Genomic DNA, 27,918 nt, shown 5'->3' with positions numbered 1-27,918 from the left:
AACATTCAGTGAATTTTGAATATTGGCAGCTATTTTGAATCCAGGTTTAGATGGTCTATCTGTTTAATATCTGAGTTTATGCTAGAAATAGAACCACTAACAATATCAAAAACTAAGAGATGTATAATTCATGTTGGAGCATTGCCTTGAAGGATTTTAGTCAAAGAAACAACTCCAGTACTTAGTTTTTCAAAGTCTGGTATTTATTCTATCTCGTCTTTTTTTGCTGAACTCCTAAGTTACAGGGATATAAATTAACCAACACCAGTTGTCAAACAATGTGGAGACACACACACATACACACACACAGATATATATATATATATATATATATATATATATATATATATATATATATATATATATATATATATATACATACACATATATGTATAAAGAAAGAAAAGGATAAAGTGACCAATGGCAAAGTTAGAATTATATTTTATGGATAAAGTCTTACAGCTGTTTCAGGGAAAATCCAATGTATCCCTTCATCAGAGATGGTAATAGTAGAAGAATGGATTATTACATCTATAAGAGGAGAAACTAGTCGGTATACAGCACTTACTTGGTATTACCTGTATCTTTAGGGTTTGGTTGACTCCAATACCCTTCATAACCTTTATATATATATATATATATGTATGTATGATGGGCTTCCACACAGTTTCTGTTTACCAAATTCTCTCACAAGGCATTGGTCAGCCCAGGGCTATAGTAGAAGTACACTTGCCCAAGTTGCTGTGCAGTGAAACTGCACTTGAAACCATGTGGTTGCAAAATACACTTCTTAACAACACATTCTTCACCTGTACAGGTGAAAAAGTCAAAGAGTTAATGAAAAATTTAATTTTGATTTGGTATTTGTTTTTTAAAAAAAGAACAACTTCCCATGCACATGTGCAAGTAAGTTTTCTGCGGTTTTTTTAATACAATAAATACAAGTCAATTTTCTCAATACCTGTTGTAGTGCAATGGCTATGAGATTAAGTTGTTAAGTATAACAATCTTATTGTCACGAGTGACAGTTTATCTGACAAGAGAAATTCCTCTCCTATTTTGTTACTGTTGCTTAATTCCAAGTCAGCTTTGACTGAGCAGATTTATAACCAAAGTGACTAACATGTATATCTCAGACAACCTTATCTTGTGCATCCTTCCTTTCTTTTTAAGACAGTGAGAAATGGATGCTATTTCAAGCAGATCAGGCTTCCTCATTGGCTTGTCTACTTAGTTGTTAAGTGGTTAGCTGTATGAAAGATATCTAAGCTGTAAGCGAAACATTGTTTGAATACATAGCATCTTATTTATGCTAACATCCCACAGATTCTTCTCCATACTAGGTGCAGGAGTGGCTGTGTGGTAAGTAGCTTGCTTACGAATCACATGGTTCTGGGTTCAGTCTCACTGCATGGCACCTTGGGCAAGTGTCTTCTACTATAGCCTCGGGCCGACCAAAGCCTTGTGAGTGGATTTGGTAGACAGAAACTGAAAGAAGCCTGTCGTATATATGTGTATATATATATATGTATGTGTGTGTATATGTTTGTGTGTCTGTGTTTCTTCCCCCCCCCCCCAACATCGCTTGACAACCGATGCTGGTGTGTTTACGTCCCCGTAACTTAGCAGTTCGGCAAAAGAGACCGATAGAATAAGTACTAGGCTTCCAAAGAATAAGTCCTGGGGTCGGTTTGCTTGACTAAAGGCAGTGCTCCAGCATGGCCACAGTCAAATGACTGAAACAAGTAAAAGAGTAAAGAGTATACTGTTAATATAGAAGAACTGCACATTTTAGACATCCTTAATCCAAAGTTGCTACCGTCCTCTCTGTGTTAGTAGAGGAAAAATGCATATAGATCAGCCCACACTTAACTTAAGCATGACATGACATCAGCTGAAGTATGAAGGATGAAATTTCTATTTGATAATTGTTGTAATAATTTCATCCTTTAACAAGAGGCACTGAGTTGTCGGAGACACAGGGAAATAAGATTGTAGAATTTATGCATTTTTTTTTTTTTTTTTCATAAATGAAGCCATTCCAACGGTGAATTTTAACTGAGTTGTGAAATCATTCTGTTGGTGCAGGTAATATTTTCTACTACTTGGCACAGACATGGCCATGTAGTAAAAAGTTTGCTTCCTAACCACGTGGTTTTGGGTTCAGTCCCACTGGGTGGAACCTTGGGCAAGTGTCCTCTGCTATAGCCCTGAGAGTTGATTTGGTAGACAGAAACTGAAAGGAGCCTGTTGTATATGTATGTGTGTGTTACTATCTTCTTACCTTGACTTTATGTGATAGTTGTAAATGAGTGTTACCATCATGCAAGCAGTGTCTTCTGTTTCCAGTCTTCCATGGAATCTTGTCTCATCATGAGGAAACACCCTACTTGAAACCAGGTGAAGGTGCTATCAACAGGAAGAGCATACAGCTATAAAAAAAAATCTGCCTCAACAAATTCCATCCAATTTTATGTGGGCATAGAAAAGTGGATGTTAAAATGATGACGATGACTTCAAAGCTTTTATGACAAACCCACAATAATAATAGTTACCATAGATAATGATTCTAAATAATTATAATTAAAATAATCTTCAATCATATTTTATGGATGGAATGCTATTTTAATTATAGTAATAACATTGAATTCCTATGCTAAAACACAATACCTTCAAATTTTTATGAGAAATGAAATGGAATGCTGTGTTGTTCATATTTTTCCTAATAGTGTGAGTGTTGTGAGTGAAGTGAGACATTATCATCTAGGAATGAAAACTGCACCACATTTTTGGCTTCATGTGAGCTTATACTGTGTGCTATCAAAATAGTTAAAATATTGCTAGGTGTCATATAGATAAGAAAGAACAACACAGCATAAGTTTAATTGTTCATTGTAGAATAAATTTAGTCTGATACATAATGATGGTTGTCTAATTGTTAGATGAGCATCACTATTGTTGATAGCTACATGTCAGCTATGCTTATGCAAGGGTTTTAAGATAAGTGTGGCCTACACAACACCACAACGACTCTCACTAGGAATACCAAAAACTACATAGACAAGCAGAGTGCAAAATATCTGGCTCAATAGAACAACAGGTTTTATATATGAATTAGCCTTCCCTTAATGGGGTGCCTTAACCAAAACCAAGAGTCTCCTCACGCACATATGCATGCATACACACACACACACAGGGATTGGACAAACTAATGGAATTTTTATTATTTAATACAGTTTGTCCGCCTTTGGCATCAATCACAAGGGATTAACTTGTAAAGGTCTTGAGCAGTTCCTAGGGGAATTTTGAGGCATTATTCAATTAAAACTTGCTTTAGCTCTTTCAGTGACAATGGCTGAGGGAAGCAGCTCCTTACTTGCTGCTCCAAAATACATGATAAATGTTCAGTTATATTGAGATCCAGTGGTTGTTGGGGACAGTCCAAGTGGTTTCCTTCACTTTTAGGCTCTTCATACCAATTTTGAATAACATTAGCCATGTGAATCGGAACATTATCATTTTGGAAGATTGTGGTACCATCAGAGAGCAGTGCTTTACCATAGGATGGACATGATTAGCCAAAATGTTTAGACATTCATTGTGTTGACTCAGCTGTGTAGAATAACTAAAGGGCCAAGAGAATTCCATCATCACAGAACCACCTCTATTCTTCATGGAAAGGACCAAACAGTCAGGGATAAAGGCTTCTTTGGGCTGTCTCCAGGCATAAATTCACCCCAAAGTGGGGGGAAAAGGGTGAATGATGATTCATCAGAAAAGATGACATTGTTTCATTGAGCAAATGATGACTTTTGAAAGTCTAGACAACATTTTCTCTGCTTACCAGTTGATGGTGGGCAGGATACCACCTATGGTATCCAGTTTTATGAAGCTTGTGATGAATAGTTTTGGTTGACGTAAAACTGACATGGTCATGGTTTAGCTTTGCTGTCGCTTTTGTTACCATAGTTTGATGGCTTTTAGACACAGTGGTTCTGCAGTAAGCTCCATGAGCTTAGCTTCCTATGAGCTTAGCTTCCCATCCAGAATTATGCTTGCCAGAGGTGGTTTTACTTTGGTTTTGGGGTGCCAACATGATTTTTAAAGCCTTTAGCATTCAGATTTCTTTGACAGATGTATTGCTTATTTATTCACATTGTTTTGAATTAATCATGCATTATCTTGTAGCTTCAAGATTTCAATGGTGTGTTTGTATATTTTTAGAATGACATTGCTGGGTTGGTGTGAGAGGTTGTATCTAGTCAGTTTTAATATAAAACAAGTAGAATTTTTGAGCTGGATATGGCCAGATTAAATGGCACTGAAGTTACTGAAGCTCCAGCCATCCACAACCTAGCAATTTGCCCTCTTTGGAAATCACATAGGCCATGTATTTTAACTTATTTAAATATAAATAATATACAAAAAAAAAATATTTGAGAAAAAAAAACACACTCTATACCATGAAGTGCAAGGCAAACATAATACATATGAACTCATATATACAGATGAGAAGTTTTGAACTTGTCATATTGCCAATAGAAAACATAACTAGATAAGTCTCATTGCCATTATTTTGTCCATCCCACCACTCTGTCTGTCTGTCTGTCTCTCTATATATATAAGCCATAAAGTCAGGCTGTACGAGAGGTGAATATGGATTTTTCCCCCATTTGACTTCCATATGATTGCAGCCATTTCATAACCTTCATCATATAGTATCATTAATTTCAGTATGCAAAATTACATATATATCTATATAATTATTTAAAATTATAATACAGGGTATCTAAGAGATACCGCCATGCTGAAAAATAGCAGTCAAATTCTGACTCTAAAACCACAATAAATGTCCACATAGTACAAGGAGCGAAGACGAAGACAAAATAAACCAGTAAAAATAACAAAGATATCTTTGTTATTTTTACTGGTTTATTTTGTCTTCGTCTTCGCTCCTTGTACTATGTGGACATTTATTGTGGTTTTAGAGTCAGAATTTGACTGCTATTTTTCAGCGTGGTGGTATCTCTTAGATACCCTGTATTATAATTTTAAATAATTATTACCTTTGATGGTTTTTATTCCCATGCTGGCCACTTGATAAGATCAATATTTTAAATATCGATCTTATCCTTATTTATATATATCTCTCTCTATATATAGTGACTGTTTGCCTGTTGCAGAGCTTGACCTCTTCTTGCACCTATAATTGCTCTTTCCTGGTGTGAGATCTTAAATGATTTTCGAGCCCTAAAAGGCAAATACAGAGGCTATGTCTCATTTTTTCATTGGTTCCATTTTCCACTTGTTTATTTTGATTAATGTTCAAGTGCTGCCTCAATCTCCTGTGACTGAAAAAAAAAACTCTGTATGTGCATTTGTGTGTGTGTGTGTGTGTGTTTGCACGTGTTGTATGTGCATGTGTGTGTGTGCACGCGTTGTATGTACGTGTGTGTGAATGACTTGCTCACTCTCCCCACATGCACACAAAGGGAGCAGGAATGATAAATAATACATATAACCATTTAGCATTTAAACCAGTCATATCCAGGCCATATATTCTACCTGTTTTATGTTCAGGCTAGCCAGATCCAGCCTCTCACATCAGCCTTACACTGTCATTCGAAAATAAATAATCACATCATCAAAAAATCTCAAAGTTACACGATAATGCATGCTTAATCCAAAACAATGTGAATAAATAAGAACTACAATAGACGGTGATCTGAATGCTGAAGAGTTAAGATGTAAATTACTGCTTCTTTCAAATCTCAACAAATTTAGCTTTCAAAACTTTGTCCTCTGAGTCAAATATAAATCATGCCACGTCAGGTGTGATATCAAAGAATCCAAGAAATATTTTATACACACAGTGGCTGAAAATTATGTATTTTTCTGTTTCTACTATTGTTATAATGTGTGGATTATGTGTGGGTATTCAAGTGACATAGCTGAAGAGGCACCTCACTCAATGTTTTATATCTGGCTTAGTATGACCAATTTTGGCAATGAAATTTCACCTTCTTCTGCTGTCACTAATAACATATCAAGGCTGGCCCTATCTTTTATAAAATAAGCCTTGTATTCAGTTATAAGTAATCATTGTAAGCAATACTCTTTATTCCAATTTCTTCTTCCAAATTCAAAAATTATCAGAGTATTAGTATATAGAGTTTCTATTTACCAGTTAAGTCTGGCAGAAGGGAATGTTTCCATGGCCTTTTGGGATTGATGCTATTAGGATTTCATTTATGCTGTTTCAAGCCTAACAACTGCCAGAAAGACACGTGGGGAGAGGAATTTCAGATAGCTGACATTCTGCCGAGAAAGTAATTGACATAGTAAGTAGTGTGGGACCTGGTGGGTTGGATACAATATGGATAATTAAAGGAGGGAAGGCAAGTGAGTCAAGAGTACTTGAGTGGCAGTGGTATGAGACCTGCCATGTCCAAGGAGCAGGTGTTGTAGCAGCTTTAGAAAAGAGAAAGAGAGGTGGGGAAGAGACAGCACACTTATGGGTCAGAGGTTAGAATGTGAGTGACTTCATCATGCCAGTCAGTTGAGTAGCTTTTTCTGAGTGCAGTTTTTGGACACTTGTGTGTGCTGCGGTAGCACTATCCAGATATGGGGACAGTACTTCGTGTGTCTCACCTGAGCTTTTTACAGAGTTAAAGTTGTTTAGAAGGCTGAAGTATTTTGTGTCAATGAAGAGAAAGGGCAGTCTTTGAGATACAATCTTTGGATGTGTATTCAGGAGAATAAATTCTCATTAATAGTGAGATCTGACATTTGAATTAATTGCAATGGCTCAAGTTGCATGTTGCTCATATCTAAGGAGGGTAAGGTACAATGATGTTTTCTTAATTATTTATGGTTTTTGACTGTTGAAGGAGATAAGATTGGCATGACCTCATTGTAGAATGTTTCCAAGGCTGCTGTTCGTGGAGGGAGAGCAGATTCAGCACAAAGGATTTAGACTGTGTGTGGATGACACCTGGGGATGATAAGTTAGGGAGGTATAAAGGATTGTATTTTCTGTGTAAGAGGGAGCATTTTTGGAGGTGATGGTAAGAAGATTGTTGAAAAGTGGTGGGGGTAGCGGTGCAGTGCACCAGATTTGATTGTATGGGTTGCAGAGAGAGAGAGAGTGAGCTTCATCAGCACACACTTTATAGGTGCAGGAGTAGCTGTGTAGTAAGTAGGTTACTTACCAACCACATGGTTCTGGGTTCAGTCCCACTGCGTGGCACCTTGAGCAAGTGTCTTCTACTATAGCCTCGGGCTGACCAAAGCCTTGTGAGTAGATTTGGTAGACAGAAACTGAAAGAAGCCCGTCGTATATATGTGTATATATATGTGTGTTTATGTCCCCGTAACTTAGCGGTTCGGCAATAGAGACCAATAGAATAAGTACTAGGCTTCTAAAGAATAAGTCCTGGGGTCGATTTGCTCGACTAAAGGCGGTGCTCCAGCATGGCCACAGTCAAATGACTGAAACAAGTAAAAGAGTAAAGTGATGTGACAAGAAACCACAGATCCAATAACTGAGAGGTGGATGGTTTTGACAGGAGATTTGCATGCCAAGCATGACCAAAAGTTTTACTTATGTTAAGGGCAAAAGCTTTGCTTTCAGCAAATAAATCTGGTAAGTGACATTGGAGAGCGGATTCCTTGTAGATCTGATTTTACAAAAGTCATTAACAAGGGAGGGAGATTCTAAGTGTTGGAGAATGTTGTTGTTGAAGACTGCTTTCATCATCTTTGAGATCCTGAAAGTGATCGAGGGAAGATGATAGCTGACAGGATCAAAAAGACTGCCTTCATGGAAAAGAGGCATTGTTGCATGTTTTCAGAATTGGGGTGCATAGTTTGAGGGTAATGAAATGGATATTGTCAGTGTTTGTCGCCTTGCTGGTTCAAAGTAACCAGAGGTGCTTTTGCACTTGACATGCATATGTGCATGGTAGTGAGTAATCTGGAGCTGGATACTAAGTAGGCAGGGAAGCTGGTGACTTTCTTTATAGAAGTATTACTCAGAGAATCATTTTAGCCTAGATGTGGAGGGAAAAAGAATTCACAAAGTTGGTAGAGAGTCTTATGGCTAGGGATTGGCTTTTGTTTGAGAGCAAGAGAGCTTAAAGGCTGTGTGATGTACGGAGGCATTTTTCATAGCCTGGATGCTTGCGTTGCAGGAGTTTCAGTGTTGGGTAAGAGCTGGTTAGTTTGTAAGGCTGGGTACTTTTTACAAAGGTTTGTAAGCCTGTGATTTTTTTTACTTGATCTGCTGTAGTACAGACGTGAGTCAACAACTTGGGGTACTGTGAACTCTGACTTTTTGTTGTGTGAAGGACATGTTTTGTTGTGGAGGGATATGTACATGAGGATCGTTTTAGTCACTCATGTAACCTTTTCTAATGGGCCAGGAGTGAAACACATGCCAAGGATATTTAGCATAGAACTGGTTGCACAATATCTTGCAATTTAAATAATAAAAATCTTTAAAATGTCTAGAGTTTCAAAATTTTTATTCAACCTAATCTTCCATTTAAATGTCTATAACTCTGAAATATTTATCTGATAGTGTCTTCCATTTAAAAATATAAAGGTTAATGGCAGTTACACAGTAGAAATGTATCTGATTCAGAAATTCTCTCCTTTGTACTATTGTTGATGGTTTTACAATGTAAATGATATTGTAGTAGTTTTGCATATGTGTCTCAAATGGGCTATCGTACTTCATCAATTGAAATGACCATTAGAGGAAAGTTTTGAAAATTAAGATGAAAGTGTTATCTAGAATGGATACAATGATTAGACAAATAGAAAGAAAAATTATTTATGGCAGATTTTAAATGGCCAGGTGGGAAAGGTTTTGATTTCATTTTTGTTATGGCATTTCATTGTATCATTGAACAAAACTTATTTCAATATACTGTTATTGTTTGGTCATAGAACAGCCCTGATCTTATAACAAAAACATTCCAACTGTTGGCCATCTTGCCTTTCTGTACATCAAGCATTACATTGTCCAGTGTGTCTTTCTTTTTTGTTTTTGAAGATAGTGAGATATTGTATACTCTCTTTTACTCTTTTACTTGTTTCAGTCATTTGACTGCAGCCATGCTCGAGCACTGCCTTTAGTCGAATCAAATAGACCCCAGGATTTATTCTTTGTAAGCCTAGTACTTATTCTATTGGTCTCTTTTTGCCGAACCGCTAAGTTACGGGGACGTAAACACACCAGCATCGGTTGTCAAGTGATGGTGGGGGGGGGGGGACAAACACAGACACACAAACATATATATATATATACATATATACGATGGGCTTCTTTCAGTTTCCGTCTACCAAATCCACTCAAGGCTTTGGTCGGCCCAAGGCTATAGTAGAATACACTTGCCCAAGGTGCCACGCAGTGGGACTGAATCTGGAACCATGTGGTGGGTAAGCAAGCTACTTACTACACAGCCACTCCTACGCCTGTATGAGGATGATTAGGCTACTGTGTCTAGCAGGCCAAGTGAGTGGTTAAGCCCTCTAGTGAACCTGTATTTATACAAGGTTTCAAGTACAAAAACAGCAGCAACAAAACAAACAAAAAAAAAAACAAAGTACAAGATAACAATTTTACACTATAAGGAAGGAACAGAGGAGAGTTCAGTGTTTCTGACTGTGGTCCTTCATTGTGAAAAAATAGAAGAGAATAAAAAAGGAAAAGAGGAACAGAATATCTTATGGAGATAATGCTTTTATAATGAATGCCACATTCTTTCAATATGTAGATTTTAAATGGTCAAGTATGGAAGACTCTAATTTGGGATGATGGTGGTGTTGATTCCATTACTTGTTATGGCATTTCATTGTATAAGTAAAAGATTATCTAAAAAGGTTACCCTAACAAGCAAGTAACTTTATATTACCCTATAAGGTTGTATTCCACCCATAATACTCTATCACAGACTTGAGAATTAATAGTCAGCCTGATCACATCCAGTCTTCATGAGAAGCTGAATTAAATTAATAGACAATTGGTATACAAACTATTATTATCATGATAGATAAAGATCAATTAAAGTTTGTTTTTTAAAGTATACTTTCTGAAAGTACAATACTATTATTTAATACAAGCTATTTTGTTCAGTATTTCTTTTCTTTTTAAGTAAATGTTCCACACATTTAAATCGTTAAAGAAATTATTAAAGTCAATGTTTTATTGCAGAGTAAGCTTCCTATTGTTGGGTATACAGTGGCATATATCTTTACTGTGGTTGTTAGAACTGAAGTAATGTGCTTTTATTTAATAGCATACACACTAGAAATGCCAGTATTACATTTATTGTTCCTTTGGTCAGTAATTGGAAAGTTAAATGTTTTGAGAGACAAGTTTTCTATTTAATTCCATTACTTGTGTATAAGTAATCAATTGATACTATTTATGATTGAGAAGAAAGGCAGCGATATTGTATCCAATGTATAGTGCTACAATGTTTGTGTGTAGATTGTTTGTTTTGCTGTTATCATTTCTTCACAGAGGAGCAAGACTCAGTGTTCTGAGTTCAAGTTCTGCTAAATTCCCTTTATGGCTTATGTATAAGAACCTTGTTTGTGTTTTTTTTTATTCAGTTGTCTTGCAATGCTCCTCGACACATCATCAGAAATGTTACTTGGGGTCATTGGGATGTTTCAGGTCTTTCAGCTGCCAGACACTCTTGCTCAGGCAACCAGCTGGGTCAACCAAGCACCAGTTTGTACCCAGTTAGCTGTACCCCATCCATAGTTTTTACACCTTCTGATCCACAGCCACCTCAGTTGCCTCAGTAGCTAATTTGATGATCTTCTCTTTGCTGTTTGGTTGTATTGATGAAAATTTCAGTCTACTATTTATTGCTTCAATCAAGTATATCATTTCTCTTTAATAAATATGGACCAATGGTTAAAATTGTTCTGTGATCATCACATGTGACCTTTATTTTATAATAAGGAGTGACTTTAAAATAATTTGGCTCCTATTCTATCAGGCCAAATGATTGCATAAGGATTTGAAAGATGGCTTTGTATTTAATTAAAGAAATGAGAACTTCAGCTGTAATTCACCATGTAAAAGTCTTCTTTTCTAGTGTCAATTTTAGTTCTTTTTCTCTCAAAGTGTGGTACTGGTTATAGTTATCGTCAGAATAACCATGATTGCTTATTTATTTATTGTAGTCTATGAGAAATGAAATATTGTTTCAGGTATAGATCCATAAAAAATTTTAAAGCAATGTTAAGAAAACACAGCACAAGTTATTATTTTTAATTACATTGTTATGGGCTATTGTTGGTAAATTATTAGAGGGTCAGGCAAAATATTTTAATAATGAACCTTTATGGTCTAAATTAAAATCTGGATGGTATCAGTTTTGTTCTTTCGTCCTTTTGGGTCAATAAAATACGAGTCAAGCCCTGGAATCAATTCTCCCCAAACCCTCCAAAAAGTATGGACTTGTAACTATGTTAGAAATTAGTTTTCAGTAAAACAAAATGCTGTTTAGAAAAAATAAAATGGAAAAGGTATTTGAAATGACAGCTATTATTTTTTCAATCTTTGTATGATTACAAATATAAATAAATAAATAAATTCAATACCTTCAGTTTTTTTTATAGCAACTTCAAAGTATTTTATATTCTTTATTTTGTTAAGCCTTCTATTCCATTTTCACAAGACTAAATATATTATATAAATATATATATGTATGTGTGAAATGCAGAATAATAAATTACTTTGAAATAAAGTTACTTGAAACAACTAACACATGCACACACAGTCTCAAACACTCACATACTTGTGTATGTGTGTGTGTGTGTAGTATGTATGTATGTATGTATGTATATATATATGATCTGGCAGAAACTCTGCCTGATCAGATTGGAGCCTGGTGCAGCCATCTGGTTCGCCAGTCCTCAGTCAAATCGTCCAACCCATGCTAGCATGGAAAGCAGACATTAAACGATGATGGTGATGATGATATATATATATATATGTAAATGCTCCTTCAAATACATGTCTATACTTTGCGAATAGGAATCTGTTTCATCAATCCCATAAGATGGAACAGGTGCTTGACTCTTGCTATAATCTATACAGTGTAACATTTAATTCATTTGCAATAATTCAGTGAAAAAGAATATAATTTACAAAAATAAATAAGTAGGCGTAGGCATGGCTGTGTGGTAGGAAGCTTGCTTCCCAACCACATAGTTCTTCGTCCCAGTGTGTGGCAAGTATCTTCTAATATAGATTCAGGCTCTCCAAAGCCTTGTGAATGGATTTGGTTGACGGAAGCTGAAAGAAGCCTGTCATGTGTATGGTAGTTATGGTGGTAAGGATCCCTGCTTGTCACGCTGGAGACCGGGGTTCAGTTCCTCGTTGGGGAGGCTCATGTTTTTACTGGCATGACCATAGCCTTAAAGCTGAAACATGGAAAAGAGTTAAAGAATGTGTGTGTGTGTGTGTGTGTGTGTATTCGTCCCTCACTACCACTTGACAGCCGGTGCTGGTTTGTTTATGTCCCGTAAATTAGCGGTTCGGCAAAAGTGACTGACAGAATAAATACCAGACTTCGAAAAGAAAGTATTGGGGTAGATTCATTCAACTAAAATTCTTCAAGGCAGTGCCCCAGCACGGCTGTAGTCTAATGACTAAAACAAAAGGAAAGTTAGAACATGAAAAAAAAAAAAAAAATGCCAGTGATGATACAACATTATATGAATCAAGCAGAGCATTTTGGTTTCTTTTTTTCTTGTAATTATTCTTTATGGTGATTTTAAAGCAACTAAACTAAGAAAATACAACTATTTTTTTCTCTTACCACACCAATTTTAAATATGGGGTGGGTGGGTGGGATAATAATTTCTGGCAACTGCGACTTACGTGTAGGGGACATAACTCGGTTTTGTATTTGTTTTGATTTAATTACCTCATTGTGAAAGTGATAGAAAATTAATAGAGTATTTAATGTTATAAAGCCGCACTTTCTTACTCTATAATGTATTAAAAACAAAAAGACAAAAAAAAAAATCTACATTTTCCTGCAATTTTTCTCAAAAATTTTAGGACTTTTATTAAAGAAAATTATTATTTTTGTAATATTTTAATTTTTCAATAATACAGAATAATCAAGCTCCATTTGTTTTCTCTTGTAAATTACAGCTATAATAGTTATATCTATATCTATTTGTCTATATATATATATATATATATATATATATATATATAGTTGGCTGTTTTTGCTAGGATATTTATTTCTATTACATTGTAGCTTATGCATTTCAAGGAAAACCAAATGCTTAGATATATCAATATTTCTTTTCCTGAATATTCTTTTGATGAAAGTTCATGTTGCATTATACTTTGCATTTATACTAAGTCATTTAAAGGCCATTTGCAGTCAAATGAATCTGTTCTGGTATAATAAATAACAGTGGTACACTTAGATCAGTTCACTCCTTAATAACAAAATTTTTAAAAAATAACAATTAAAAACAACATTCCAGTGTTAGTAGTTGTGATATAGAGAAAATATGTAGTGGAAAAATTAAGATAAATATAAATTGCTAAGTACACTGGTAGACTAACCACGATACTGGAAGCTGACTGGATAATAATAATCTATGTGGAGCTCTAATCTATATCGTAGTATTCATACATGCTAATGTACACACAAGATAAAAAGAAAAACACTTTCTAAAGAAAATCTTTTCTAATCATGATTGTGGTTTTAGTTACCAACTGGAACTGTTTCGCTTCAGTTAAAAATATGTTTTGGCTAAAATTGGTGCAGGTGTGACTGTGTGGTTAACAAGCCTGCTTCCCAACAATATGCTCTTGGGTTCAGTCTCACCATGTGGAGCCATGGGCAAATGTCTTCAGGCTGACCAATGCCTTGTGAGTGGAGTTGGTAGACAGAACTGAAATATATATATATATATATATATTTATATATATATATATATACTTATATATATATATATACTTATATATATACTTATAGGTGCAGGAGTGGCTGTGTGGCAAGTAGCTTGCTTACCAACCACATGGTTCCGGGTTCAGTCCCACTGCGTAGCACCTTGGGCAAGTGTCTTCTACTATAGCCTCGAGCCGACCAAAGCCTTGTGAGTGGATCTGGTAGACAGAAACTGAAGAAGTCTGTCGTATATATGTTTATATATATATATATATATATATATATATATATATATATATATATATATATATATGTATGTATGTATGTGTGTGTGTGTGTGTGTGTTTGTGTGTGTGTGTTTGTCCCCCCACCATCGCGGGGGCAAAAAGAGACTGATAGAATAAGTACTAGGCTTACAAAGAATAAGTACTAGGGTCAATTTGTTTAATAAAACCCTTCAAGTTGGTGCCCCAGTATGACTGAATTGAGTAAAAGATCAGAGATAAAAAATATTCATTTTCTCTCTGAGGTAACTTCTAAACCTCAAACATGTATAAAAGGGATGTTTTTTTCTCTTATTTTAATTAATTATATTTTCCTTTTTTGCTTATTTAAGTCACTTTTTCTTATCTATATTATAATTCTGCTTGTTTGTTCATTCACACAGTATGCTTTAGTTTGTTAGAGAGAGAGAGAGAGAGAGGGAATGGAGTGAGGGTGAGAGAGAGAGAATGGAGTTAGGGTGAGAGAGAGAGAGGAGGTGGGAGTGAAAGAGATAGCAGATAGCCACTTCTACAAACCATGCTGTTACGCAATGGAATTGAAACTAAATATGTGAATAAAAACATTGTGTACATTAATTGCTTATAATGTAAAGTAATAATGATAAAATATTACATAATAAGGAATATGCAATTATATAGTGATCTTGGAGTTTCTATAGAATTAAGTACTAACAAATGGTATGTGTACTAAGCATTGCATAGATTGTTATTGTATATTTTTCTATCATTTATTGCACAGGCAACAATAAAATTTGTATGCAATAAAAATGCAAATCATTGTTTCTTTCTTAAATAGCTCCTCTTAATTTTTTCATTCCCTGGTATTTCCATGGGTCCCACTAGTTTTTATTAATGCATTCATGTCCTAAATTATTTTCCGCCATCAGTTTAACAATACTGCCTCAGATCTTTTGAAAATTCATTCCTTTCAGCTCCCTCTGATCCAAATTTACAAATTCAGTTAATGAATTTCTTTTTCCAACCCAGTTCCCAATTTTTTTTTTTTTTTTTTTTGCAAATAAATATGAAATTTACTATTAAAACATTACACAATTGCCTTTTTTTTTTCATGTATGAGAAAGCCTATTGTTATCAAACACATGAGAAAGTTTTTGTTTTTAATTTAGTTCAACTCTTTAGAATCCTAATCACCATGGTTCACTATCAACATTGATTAGGTCATTCATTTATTCATCTCACACATATGCTAATCTGTTTTTGTTCATTGATTGATTACACTTTTAAAACATTCAAAATAAAAGCATACTATGAACCTGCATTCTCTTATGCACTTCCTATTGTATTTCTTCTACCTACTCCCCTGCTTAGTTTACTAATTTTCTTTGCAAAAGTCTCACTAATTATCCAATGCTCTTGTTTACAAAAATGTATTCACAAAATGTATCTAATTAGATCAACCATTTTATTTACTCAAAGGTGCTAGGTATTTATATTATTTCATCTCTGACAAACTGAAATGAATGGGATTATATATAAATCCTAAAGTGTTATCTGTTACTTGTTTCAGTCATTAGACTGCGGCCATGCTGGAGTACTACCTTGAAGAATTTTTAGCTTAATGAACTGACTTCAGAACTTACTTGTTTTTTTTTTTTAAACTGGGACTTATTCTATCGATCACCTTTGCTGAACCACTGAGTTATGGGAATGTAAACACACCAATAATGCTTGTCAAGTGGTGGTGGGGGACAAAACACAGACACAAAACACACACACACACAGATATGTGTGTGTGTATAAAAAGAACAAGCTTCTCTCAGTTTCCATCTACCATATCCACTCATAAGGCTTTGGTTAGCCTAAAGCTGTAGTAGGAGATGCTATGCAGTGGGACTGAACCTGGAACCATGTTGTTGGGAAGCAAGTTTCTTACCACAAAGCCATGTCTGTTATGTTTATCAATTAGTCCAAATTCCTCTGACTGAGACGAGACTCTGCCTCAGATTTGAGCAACTTTTTCTGAGAAGTGGGCCATGACTCATCATCAGATGGGCCACAATACTTAAAAGATTCAAGTAATTTTTCATTTTTCAGCAAGTTCCGTGGACTACAGTTTGTCCGTAACTATTCTATATTGTTGCTTGTCCTGCTAGAACCAATAGCAAATTCACTCTCGGAACACGCACTACTCCCTTAAAAAAGAAAAGGACACAATTAGATTGATCAATGCAGAAATACCTTTCATCATAGATCTACTCAATCAGTACTGACCTGGGGTTTAAATTATAACTTTATCAGAAATTACGACGATATTGAGAGATAAGCCTGCTTTAACCGTTCAAAACTCTTTGTTTCTAGAATGTAAGAAAGTGCAAAATCTGGTTCCAAAATCTCAAACTATAGTATTTATTTCATATACTCTTTTACTCTTTTACTTGTTTCAGTCATTTGACTGCGGCCATGCTGGAGCACTGCCTTTAGTCGAGAAAATCGACCCTAGGACTTATACTTTGTAAGCCTAGTACTTATTCTATCATTCTCTTTTTGCCGAACCGCTAAGTTACGGGGACATAAACACACCAGCATCGGTTGTCAAGCAATGGTGGGGGGACAAACACAGACACACAAACACACATACATATATATATATATATACATATATACAACGGGCTTCTTTCAGTTTCCGTCTACCAAATCCACTCACAAGGCTTTGGTCGGCCCGAGGCTATAGTAGAAGACCCTTGCCCAAGGTGCCACGCAGTGGGACTGAACTCGGAAGCATGTGGTTGGTAAGCAAGCTACTTACCACACAACCACTCCTGCGCCTATATTTTAACTATTTATTTATTTATTTGTTCAATCATTTTTTTTGTAAGCTAGTTGAAGAAAGAAGAGAATGTTCTGTGACCTTTGCACACTGTTGAGATTGATTTATTTAGGCAATGCAAAATTATTGCTTCGAAAAATGTATTATTGTTAATTTATATCTTAGTTATTCTCGATTCCATGACATGACGTGTAGTACATAAGTCATATTATGAAAAATAACTAAGATATAATGTAAGAAAGATGAGAGGAAAAACAATAGAATATAAAAGTTTCATAGATTTCTTTTTTGTTTTTTTACAAAATCACTTTTGCCCTCTTCCTCTATAGATTTTTTTAAACAATTTTCTCCACCTTTTGTATTGTGTTTAAAATAGATGCCCTATTAGCTACTAAATGTGTCAGCTTTCTTATTATAAATGAAGGTTCTTTAAATTTATCATGTTTTACTTGTGCCAGGAGAGGTGCCACTTTTAGCAATTTATATTGGTAAAATACAGGCTAAATGTTTAGTTTTGGATTTCATAGACCCTCATCCATCAAAGTGCCAACCTGGCATAACTATAGTAATATGCTGGGAAAGTATTTACTGTGCCAATTGGCCATCACAGGACCTATTTCCTATGATAAGTAACTTGGAATGTAAGTTATGCTGTGACATATGTCTACAGAAATCTTACACACATACACACGCACGTGTGTGCGCGTAAATGTATATATATATATGAGTGGCTGTGTGGTAAGTAGCTTGCTTACGAACCACATGGTTCCGGGTTCAGTCCCACTGCGTGGCACCTTGGGCAAGTGTCTTCTACTATATCCTCGGGCCGACCAAAGCCTTGTGAGTGGATTTGGTAGACGGAAACTGAAAGAAGCCTGTCGTATATATGTATATATATATATATATATGTATGTGTGTGTATATGTTTGTGTGTCTGTGTTTGTCCCCCCACCATCGCTTGACAACCGATGCTGGTGTGTTTACGTCCCTGTAACTTAGCGGTTCGGCAAAAGAGAACGATAGAATAAGTACTAGGCTTACAAAGAATAAGTCCTGGGGTTGATTTGCTCGACTAAAAGCGGTGCTCCAGCATGGCCACAGTCAAATGACTGTAACAAGTAAAAGAGTAAAAGAGTAAAAGAGTATACATCTATGTATATATGTATATATATATATATATATATATATATATATATATATATTTATTTACATCTTGAATTAGCTTTGTCCTCTGCTGTGTCTTGAACAGTTATAATAATTCCATCTTGTGTCCCAGTCCTATAGGTTAGACTCACATCTTGCCTAGGGCAGGTGTTAATTTGTTTCTTTAAGTTCCTTAAGAAGGGTTTATTGCTCTGTCTTGTTTAAGGGTGTGTGGTGAATTTGAAGACTGACATCCTTCCTTGTTGAATTAACAATGTTGAAGTCTCTAAATATATAATTGCTTTATGAACATCTGTGAATTTCTGAATTTGACAGATCTAGGTAACAGTGTCCAGCAGACAAAAAATTATGACTTTTAGATTTATTGTACCCCTACGGTATTTTCTATATAAACTTTTATTTTCCGCTCCCCTTCCCTCACTTTTTACTGTTATATTTCTTCTAAATGCAACTCTTTTACTTGTTTCAATCCTTTGACTGCGGCCATGCTGGAGCATCGCCTTTAGTCGAGCAAATCGACCCCAGGACTTATTCTTTGTAAGCCTAGTACTTATTCTATCGGTCTCTTTTGCCGAACCGCTAAGTTACGGGGACATAAACACACCAGCATCGGTTGTCAAGTGATGTTGGGGGGACAAACACAGACACACAAACATATACACACACACATATATATATATATATATATATATATATATATATATATATATATATACATACATATATATATATATATACATACATATATACGACGGGCTTTTTTCAGTTTCCGTCTACCAAATCCACTCCCAAGGCTTTGGTCGGCCCGAGGCTATAGTAGAAGACACTTGCCCAAGGTGCCACGCAGTGGGACTGAACCCGGAACCATGTGGTTGGTAAGCAAGCTACTTACCACACAGCCGAAAAATTTTAAATGATAATGATGTTATCATATACAATATTCAGGTGCTCTACAGCTTGTTGGAAAATGGCAGCAAAGAGGACAGAAAGCAGCAATAAGTCAGGTAAAGAAAGACAGCAATGACAGCCAAAACATAAGAAGAAAGAAAAGTGAACAGTAAAAATGCCACAAAGAGAAAAGGGTGCATAGGAATATCAGAAGTGTTAGAAAATTTGAGGAAACACAGAAGTTTTGAAGGACACAATGTCCTGACAGCTATCAACCAATTTGGGTTGTCTATTTGAAGCATTTGCTATTCTGAGCATTCAAAAATTTTTCCAAAAGTCATGGATGCTGTCTTTCAAAGATAATATCTCACTGAAATATATTTTCTTCATCAGTGAATGCTGTTATTGTAAAATTAGAATATGAATTCTGTTTTACAAAAAATAATTAAATTTTCTGAACTTAGGGGAGACTTGGAGCACTTAAACTACCAAACATAACTTTCAGTATGTAGGTTTGGCAGCCAAAACCACATTGTACAATATGAAGTTTGGAATAACAAAGCTTATGAAAAAGAATCATATTGAAACCTACTTATGTATTTATTTCTATTATCAAGTTTATCAGATTTGTCTGAAATAATTAAAATATGGAAATCTATAAAGTGCATTGAAAAAAATTCAATGGAAAAATTAAGTGAAAAACATTGATAAAATGTCATACCATGATTGGCAATTAGGATCTTTTATTTAATTTTTCCAAGCAATTTAATAAGATTACGTTACAATTAAAGGAAACGAGTTTACTTTAGCTAGATAGGCCTTTCATTGGCCTTAGCCAGAATTGACCACGTGTCTGCACATATATGTGTGAAGCTATGGGCCAGATTTTTTAGGTAAACTGGCAGCTCCCCATGCATGCAGATCTCACCTCTCCATGATACTTCTGTTATCCAAGGGAAAAACTCTTGACTTGGGCCAATACTGCTTAGCACCTAAGTTACCACAGGTATTACTGTTCGAATAGAAAAAGTCAGAAAAGATATTACAATGCATCTGTAGTATCAGTTCTACCAATCCCTTGCCCTCGATTGATACTTTTTTTTTTATCAACCTCAGAAGATGAAAGGCAATGTTGATCTTTGCAGGATTTGAACTCACAGAGTGCAGTGTCAACAAATACTGTGAGGAATTCTATACAATGCTCTAACAACTCTACCAATTTGTTACCTGAATCAGTAAAACCCTTGAAGGGAGCCATTTCATTGGAATTTATACTTTCCAATGAAGAATCCTGCCCAAAATAATAGACATTTCCTCTCCTCATAGGATGCTAATATGCTCTTTTTCCTTCTTTTACTCTGAAGTTTAAGTTGATTTTTACATGATGTAAAAAAAATAGCTCTTATTTAAGCTAGCTATCGTTTAATATTCATTTCTGCAAGTGGAGGATGGGGGCTGTGCCTATGACTTTTATAGGTTCTCTGAGACAGAATTGATGAAATTGATATTCAGTTTGAACAGTTATGAGTTTAATGTCTGTGGGAAAACAGGGGCTTGAAAGGAATTCCAGTAGTTAGTATGGAAATCTGATGGGAGAGGGAATCATAAAATGGATTAGGAGAGATGGTTGTGATGGGAGGGCTTTGGTGGAAGTGTTGTGCACTCTGTTATTTTGTAGAGTATAGACTTTTGTAGTAGCAGTAGAATAGGTAGGGAGATGGCAGTACAATAGTGGGATGGAGGTTGGAGCTTCTTGGTGAAAGAATTTTTTCCAGTCATCTTGGTAGCATTCTTTTGAATGCAGTCTAGGTTTATTTATTTTATTTATTTATTTATTTATTTTATTTAGTTATTGTAGCAGTACCATTGTAAATGTGTGAGCAGTGTTCCATTGTAGATCTTATTTGGATCTTGCATTCACATATGAAATGATACAAAAGATTCATGGTTGATAAAAAGTGCCAATGAATCAACTTTTATTCAAAGCAAAATGTATAAAAACCAATTATGTTTGCTAACAATTGTTTGGTTCAGTTGAATTTGAAAGATTTTAACTGCTTAAATACTTTGTGTAATTTCTAATCACCTAAAAGGAGATGAGTATTTTTTTTTTAATGATAAATTTTATTTTTATTTGTTGGCGTTTGTTTCCACGATAGAATGAATTAGGTGATTTTGTAAATTCCAACATTTGCATAAAATATTGAAGCAGGTGCTTCACAACTGAACAGTTCACTGAACTGTGAAGTAAAACATAATCCAATGCTTGTGGCAAGATTAGTAACAATTGCTATGAGCCTAAATTTTATAATTATTAAAAAAAAATTTTTCTTCTACATAAAGCTCCTGTTGTGCATATCAGATCACTTTCTATAAATGAAGGAAAGGGACTTTTCTAAACATCTTTGTTCTTTAATAATAATGCTACGTATTGATTGCAATGCCTTTGACCAAAAACATTCAAACATAATTTTCACCCTCCAAAGCACACCATCACTATATTTTTATTTCGTCAAATTTTTGGCTTGTTCTTCACAGATGACTGGCATTTCATGGTTATATTTCTTCAGCTAAACCGTAACTTAACTCAAAGTAAATTACATTTTCTCTTTGCTACTAACTGCTGCTAAAATTCCCTAAACAACACCTATTATTTTGAAAAGTGCTCTTCATTCAGCACTGTGCTATTGTATCTGTCACTAGTTAAGACATATTTATTGTAGTTTTCTGGTCACAATATTCTTTACCTTGGAGTGTCTTTTAGTATAACCCTGGGCTGATCAATGCCTTGTGAATGAATTTGGTTGAAGGAAATTGTGTGGAAGCTCATTATATGTCTGTATGTGTCTGTGATTGCATTTGTTCCCCTCCCCCACTGCTTGACCACCTTAACTTAAGTCCCCTTAACTTAGTGGTTCAACAAAAGAGACCTTAAACAAAAAAAAAGTAATGGAATGGATTTGTTCTGCTAAAACCCTCCAAGGCAGTGCCCCAGCATGGTCACAGTCCAGTGACTGAAACAGTAAGAGAGAAAAGATACTTAAAGATTTAGTGACATTTATTATGTCCATGATAAATTTTCAAATATGTAAATATTTTCAAGTTCAGTTTTAGTTTTTGTTTAGTTTCTCTTGGATTTTGGATTTATAGAATTTTCACGACAATCCACTCTATCCATTGTTACGTTTAATTAAAACAAACAGAAAACGTTGTTCGAGATTAAGGTTTATATGCAAAAATATGTGATAAGATATTAATTGCACCGCTAAAGTATTATATTACTATTTAAACCACAATTTCAGAAATTTGAATGAAATTAAATATTTATATGATGTATAACAATAGCAATAATTTTGGAGATGTGACTGAAATAGAATCCATTGCAAAGAACTACTCTGTTGTGCACAAGAATATTATTGAATTCTCAGTATTATTGAATTCTGCTAAATTTATTGATACTGTCAAAGGATTTCTAATTTAATATCCTATCGTAAAGAATTAAATTTAAAACATCTTATTCTTGATGAGAAAGTTTATTGGCTGAATGGCTTTATCATATTTACATACAGTGTAGATTATGTAATTTTCATTGAATATTAGTTGAGAGGAACTAAAAATATGAATATGTTGGAAAATTCCAACTTACTTTGAGGTAGAACAAATATTTTTTGTGTGGTTAAGATGCTTGCTTTGCATCCATGGGATTTCAAATTCAAGTTCATTGCGTAACACCCTAGGCAAGTGTTTTCTATAGCCTCTGGCTGACTAATGCCTGTGAGTGAATTTGGTTGACTGAAACTATGTGTGTGTAGTGGAGGCACAATGGCCCGGTGGTTAGAACAGCAGACTCGCGGTCATAGGATCGCGGTTTCGATTCCCAGACCGGGCGTTGTGAGTGTTTATTGAGCGAAAACACCTAAAGCTCCACGAGGTTCCGGCAGGGGATGGTGGCGAACCCTGCTGTACTCTTCCACCACAACTTTCTCTCACTCTTACTTCCTGTTTCTGTTGTGCCTGTAATTCAAAGGGTCAGCCTTGTCACACTGTGTCACGCTGAATATCCCCCGAGAACTACGTTAAGGGTACACGTGTCTGTGGAGTGCTCAGCCACTTGCACGTTAATTTCACAAGCAGGCTGTTCCGTTGATCGGAACCCTCGACGTCGTAAGCGACGGAGTGCCAACAACAATGTGTGTGTGACTTTGTGTTTGTCCCTTTCACACACTTCACAACTGGTGTTGGTGTGTTTGTGCCCCTATAACTTAGCAGTTCAGCAAGAGACTGATAGAATAAGTACCAGAGACTGGAGTCTGTTTGACTAAATCTTTCAAGGTGGTGCCCCAGCATGGCCACAGACATTGGACAGAAATGAATAAAAGAGAAAAGAATTGCTATGAATGACACATTTGTTTCCAGTCATCATCTTTATTAAGTATTATTCCAGTAATTTTTTAAATTTAATTTTTTTTATTTGGTAATTTTCAAGCACCTGTCAATTAATTTTACATATTTTTGAAACCCAATTTATCACACTGGCTTCATTAAATTTTTTTTTTTTTTTTCTTATGTTTACAACCCTTTCAAATATAGACAGACACATGTTTATAATGAGTATTTCTTTCAGACATTGTTCTGATAATCAAAGCTTTTGAAATTTGTTTTTACTTTGTCATTCTATTTTCCTATTGTGCAGAATTTCAAACCCCTTATTGACAAAGTTGGCATAAGTAACAGCCGCCAGAAGCCTGTTGAATTCTTTGTTGACAGAGAATTATTGGTTACAGATGAAAAAGAAATCATTAATTACAAGGTAAGCTTATTAACTGAAATTATACATGTGTGTCTCTGTGTGTGTGTGTGTGTGTGTGCATGTCGTATTATATATTGATTATACTTTCCACAAGCATAGTCCATGTCAAAAGTGATGGGGTTTATTTCTGTATCCTTTCAGTAATTCTCAATCTTTCTACTTCAAGCCTTGTTCCTTTTTTTGCTCTTGTGTTTTACTTTTGTCTTTCTACAGTTCTTCTTAATCTTTTTTTATTTTGTGCTTTACTTCTTGTGTTATTTTACTGCACTACTGCTACTACTACTGCTTCTCTCTAAATTACATTGAGCATTTGACGTCTTGTGATAATCTTCATCTGCTTTTATTCAGATCGAAGTTGAGCAGTTTCTCTGTGACAGAGAACTTCCTTTGTCTGTTTGACTTGCAATTACTCTGGAAAGTTGGCTCTTTACTTCCTTGCTTTCACAATCTCACCCCCACCCTCACTCTCCTTCATTATTCTCACTTATGTTATTTTCTCCCCTCCCTCTACATCTTGTTCCCTGTCTTTACTTTCAATCAAAATCTGCCTCCACTGCTTCTTGCTAAGTTGCCAATGCTTCCCTCCTACACTTACACTTTGATATCCTGCCTGAATCTCTCTCTTTCTCTCCCACTCTCTCTCACTCACACACACACACATGCATTCTATTGTTACCTCTCTATTGTAGAGCTCTTATTTCCACCCTCCTCCCCTACTTTATTACTTTCTAGTGCTGTCTCATCCTCTCTCACTCTTTCTTTCATCACTCTTTATATTTCAGTGTCTGCTTGCCTGACAACTTGTTTCACCAACATTCTTGTCTGATAATTTTCTCTCTTTCTCACTCCACCCTATCCCCAGCTGTCTGTCTGTCTGCCTTTCTCTGTGTCAATCTCCGGTCTATCTATTTTTATCTAATCCAGCTTTCTTTCTCTTCCGCCTCTCTCAGCTCAGTCGTTACTTTCCACATTTCTCTAGCATGGCAGGAAGACAGAACCCAATGAACCATAACCGTCACTTGGCTTGTTATATAGAAGATTATTGCAGTATTGAATGTAATGTTTGTTGGTCCATTGATCTTTTGTGTAATATGTTGAATTTATAAAACTCATATAACATTTCTCTTTGAGAACAAATTTTATAATTGAACTTAACATTTGTTGATATAAAAATATCTAATTAACTGCATGCAAATAATTTAATATATGTCAGAAATTGAAATATTGTGTTTATACATGCATATGTGTGTCTAATTTGTTTTAAACGGAAAAAGTTACTATTTTAATGAGATCAAGTACAATGTTTATTCGAGTCTGAAGTATAGGCCAAACAAGCTATTTGGCATCAGTACGACAAAAAAAAAAAAAGAAAGATTACTGAAAAATATTGAATTATTTGAAGATATAGTTTTTGTAGTTTTCAATTGCAACTTTTGTCTCAAAATTATTTTTCTCTCTTTCTCTCTCCTTCATATTTCTCTTATCCCCTGTTTAGTGTCTCTTTTCCATGTTGGTGTGGATTGCTTTGTGCTAGCATTGACATATTACTGCTTATCAAAATCGTTATCAGTTTGTCCAGAAAGATAAGAACATTTCAACACCTTCTAATCGGAAGTACCCTTAACACGCATAGGCTGTGGTAAATGCAACTCATTTAGGAGCTAGACATTTTGAACAAGCCCATTACAGTGTGATGGCAGAAATTTCCCCCAAACATTTGTGCTTAACACTTTTGATATTATATGAGATTTTGCTACTGCCTTAGGAGAAAAAAATTATTAGGTGAATGACTTAGAATAGTGTGTCATGTTGTTAAATGTTTTGTTACTACTCTTGTGCCAAACTCAAGTACTTGATTTCTTCTTCATGGATATTTCCAACCGAAATGATTGAATAAGAAGGCTGTGAAGAAATTTTTTTACAAATATGCCTGCTGTTTGCCAAACAAACAAGTAGAATTTTGAACAAAGCAAAGGTTATTTATAAAATTCTTTTTTTTTTTTCTAACAATCAATCTGACAAGTCATAGAAATATCACCTGAACTTGAAATATTTTATCAAAACATTTAGACAATAAACCGTTTAATCAAAATTGGAATGCTGTAGGTCAAGATTTAGTGAAAACAACCAGTCACTGAAGTATTTTCAATTTATTAGCTGACCATAGAGGAAAATGAACTAAATGCTGCGTATAATATGAAAAAAAAAGTTTTTGTTTTAATGTAATAATTTCTAAAATGTATTACATCTGAGAAGCTGCATTTACTTTCTTCATTTTGACTTACTACTCTCGTTGCTACTGCTTCTACTACTATTACTATTACCACCATTACCCTCTGCTGCTGCTGCTACTATGAGGGGATGCTGAAAAGTTCCTGGCTTTGGGTAAAAGAAAATACAGGAGGATCAGTTAATTATCATTTTATTCAGGTTCACACACTTATTGCAGTGGTCCTTCAGTTTTTTCTAAGCCTTGTAAAAGAACTCGGAAGGTTGGGCCTCCAACCAGGCCTTTCACAATACCTTTAAAGCCAGGAACATTTTAGCACTGCCTCATACTACTACTACTACTACTAGATTTAACTATTCCAACCATTACTCTTCCTAGAATCCACCAACTAATTACAGTCATACCTCACTTTATGAGGACCCACTTTACGAGACCCTGGGGTTTACGAGTTTTATTTTATGATAAATTTTTCAAGCACAAGATCCTAATTTTGAATGGAGTGCAAAAGTTTCTACAACCATAACAAATGCTTCTGCATGTTACCAAGAAATTTATAGAGAGCGAGAAAAAAAAAAGCTTCTCCTAAGCAAACAGTTCTAGACTTGTTTTTTAAAAAGAAATCTACAAGTTCGTCTATGAGTGCTTGTGAATCAGGAATCGCGTCTACAAGTGATGATGTGCGTGAGTCTAGTGTGAGTGAAATTGATTCAGAAAACGATAATAATAATAATAATAATAATATTTTTATTATAAATGATTTTGACATTCTTTTTACTTTACATAAAATATTCTTTACATTCTATTGTTTTATTGCCATTTATTTATGAGTATTATAAATTTTATAGGTAGAATATTTTTCTGGGAATGAATTACAACTTATAGCATTGCTACTGTGGGAAATTATTGCTCAGTTTTAAGCTTTTGCTTTATGAGCGGTTTCCAGGAACAAATTAACTCCTATATTGAGGCGTAACTGTATTTATGTATTGGTTTCTCATGCATTGGCCAGTTAATCAATACGAACTAGATTTTAGTGTTAGAGATGGGGTTTTAGTGGCAGTAGTTATCAGAAGGCAGCATTGAACATCATGTTAAAGGTAAAACTTTTGTGCATAATACAAAGTAAGAATGACAGGAGGCGGGAGGGAAGAATCAGGTAAGCTGATAATGGTAGCAAAAACATGCATGTAAGCAAGTGGTTGCACTGTGTTGTGAAATGCAGTCTAGGATGCTGGTGTGTGAAGAACAACAATACCATCTCTTGTAGATATGTCGTACTGTAATTTGAGTTGTAATCAAGTTTTGGAGAGACTTCCTGAAGAGGATATCTAATATTAGAGATTGTTTTGTCATTGTCAGCTGGAAAGGTCATCATTGGCATACCATTTTTGTAACTTTAAGGGATTTATCCTTATGTGGTTCCTATACAAGTTGTGGTGTAGTGCAAATTGTCTTAATTGCATGGAAGAAAACTAGATTGTCATGTTCTTAGTGAATTAAGTTTCAAAGGTGTCTGTTTATGGAATCAAGCAAATCTAGCATAAAATGTGTTTGTTGTATCTGAATAGAACTTATGTGCAGAAGAAAGAGTAAAGAGGTGTTGATTTGCATAGTTGTGCATTCTTATGAGTAAGCCTGTTCTACACATGGAAAACTTCTAATTTAAAAGATGACAGCTAGTTAGTGTCCATAAGCAAGCAGCTTTGCTAGGAGGCTCTCATGCAATACATGCTAAAAGGCTTTGCAACAATTGTTGCTTCAACCAGTTTACAAGATGTAAAGACTTTTGGTGTTTGGTGAAGCAGAGCAGA

The 27,918-nt window shown here is 35.1% G+C and overlaps 1 protein-coding gene across 4 annotated transcripts in view; it reads left to right on the top strand.

Annotated features, from left to right (window-relative positions):
* LOC106875029 (jumonji domain-containing protein 1C) overlaps positions 1-27,918 on the top strand; it is a 354,655-nt gene that overhangs the window by 60,665 nt on the left and 266,072 nt on the right. For all 4 annotated transcript variants that reach the window (XM_089362407.1, XM_089362406.1, XM_089362405.1 and 1 more), the window contains exon 3: positions 23,761-23,877. In XM_089362407.1, the coding sequence (XP_089218533.1) occupies positions 23,761-23,877 (117 nt within the window). The remainder of the gene's footprint in view (positions 1-23,760; positions 23,878-27,918) is intronic.

This window comes from Octopus bimaculoides, chromosome 14, assembly GCF_046866305.1.
Source record: "Octopus bimaculoides isolate indiv1 chromosome 14, ASM4686630v1, whole genome shotgun sequence".
Taxonomy (NCBI): Eukaryota; Metazoa; Mollusca; class Cephalopoda; order Octopoda; family Octopodidae; genus Octopus; species Octopus bimaculoides.
The sequence above is the reverse complement of the archived record's forward strand: the minus strand, read 5'-3'. Positions and strand labels throughout refer to the sequence as shown.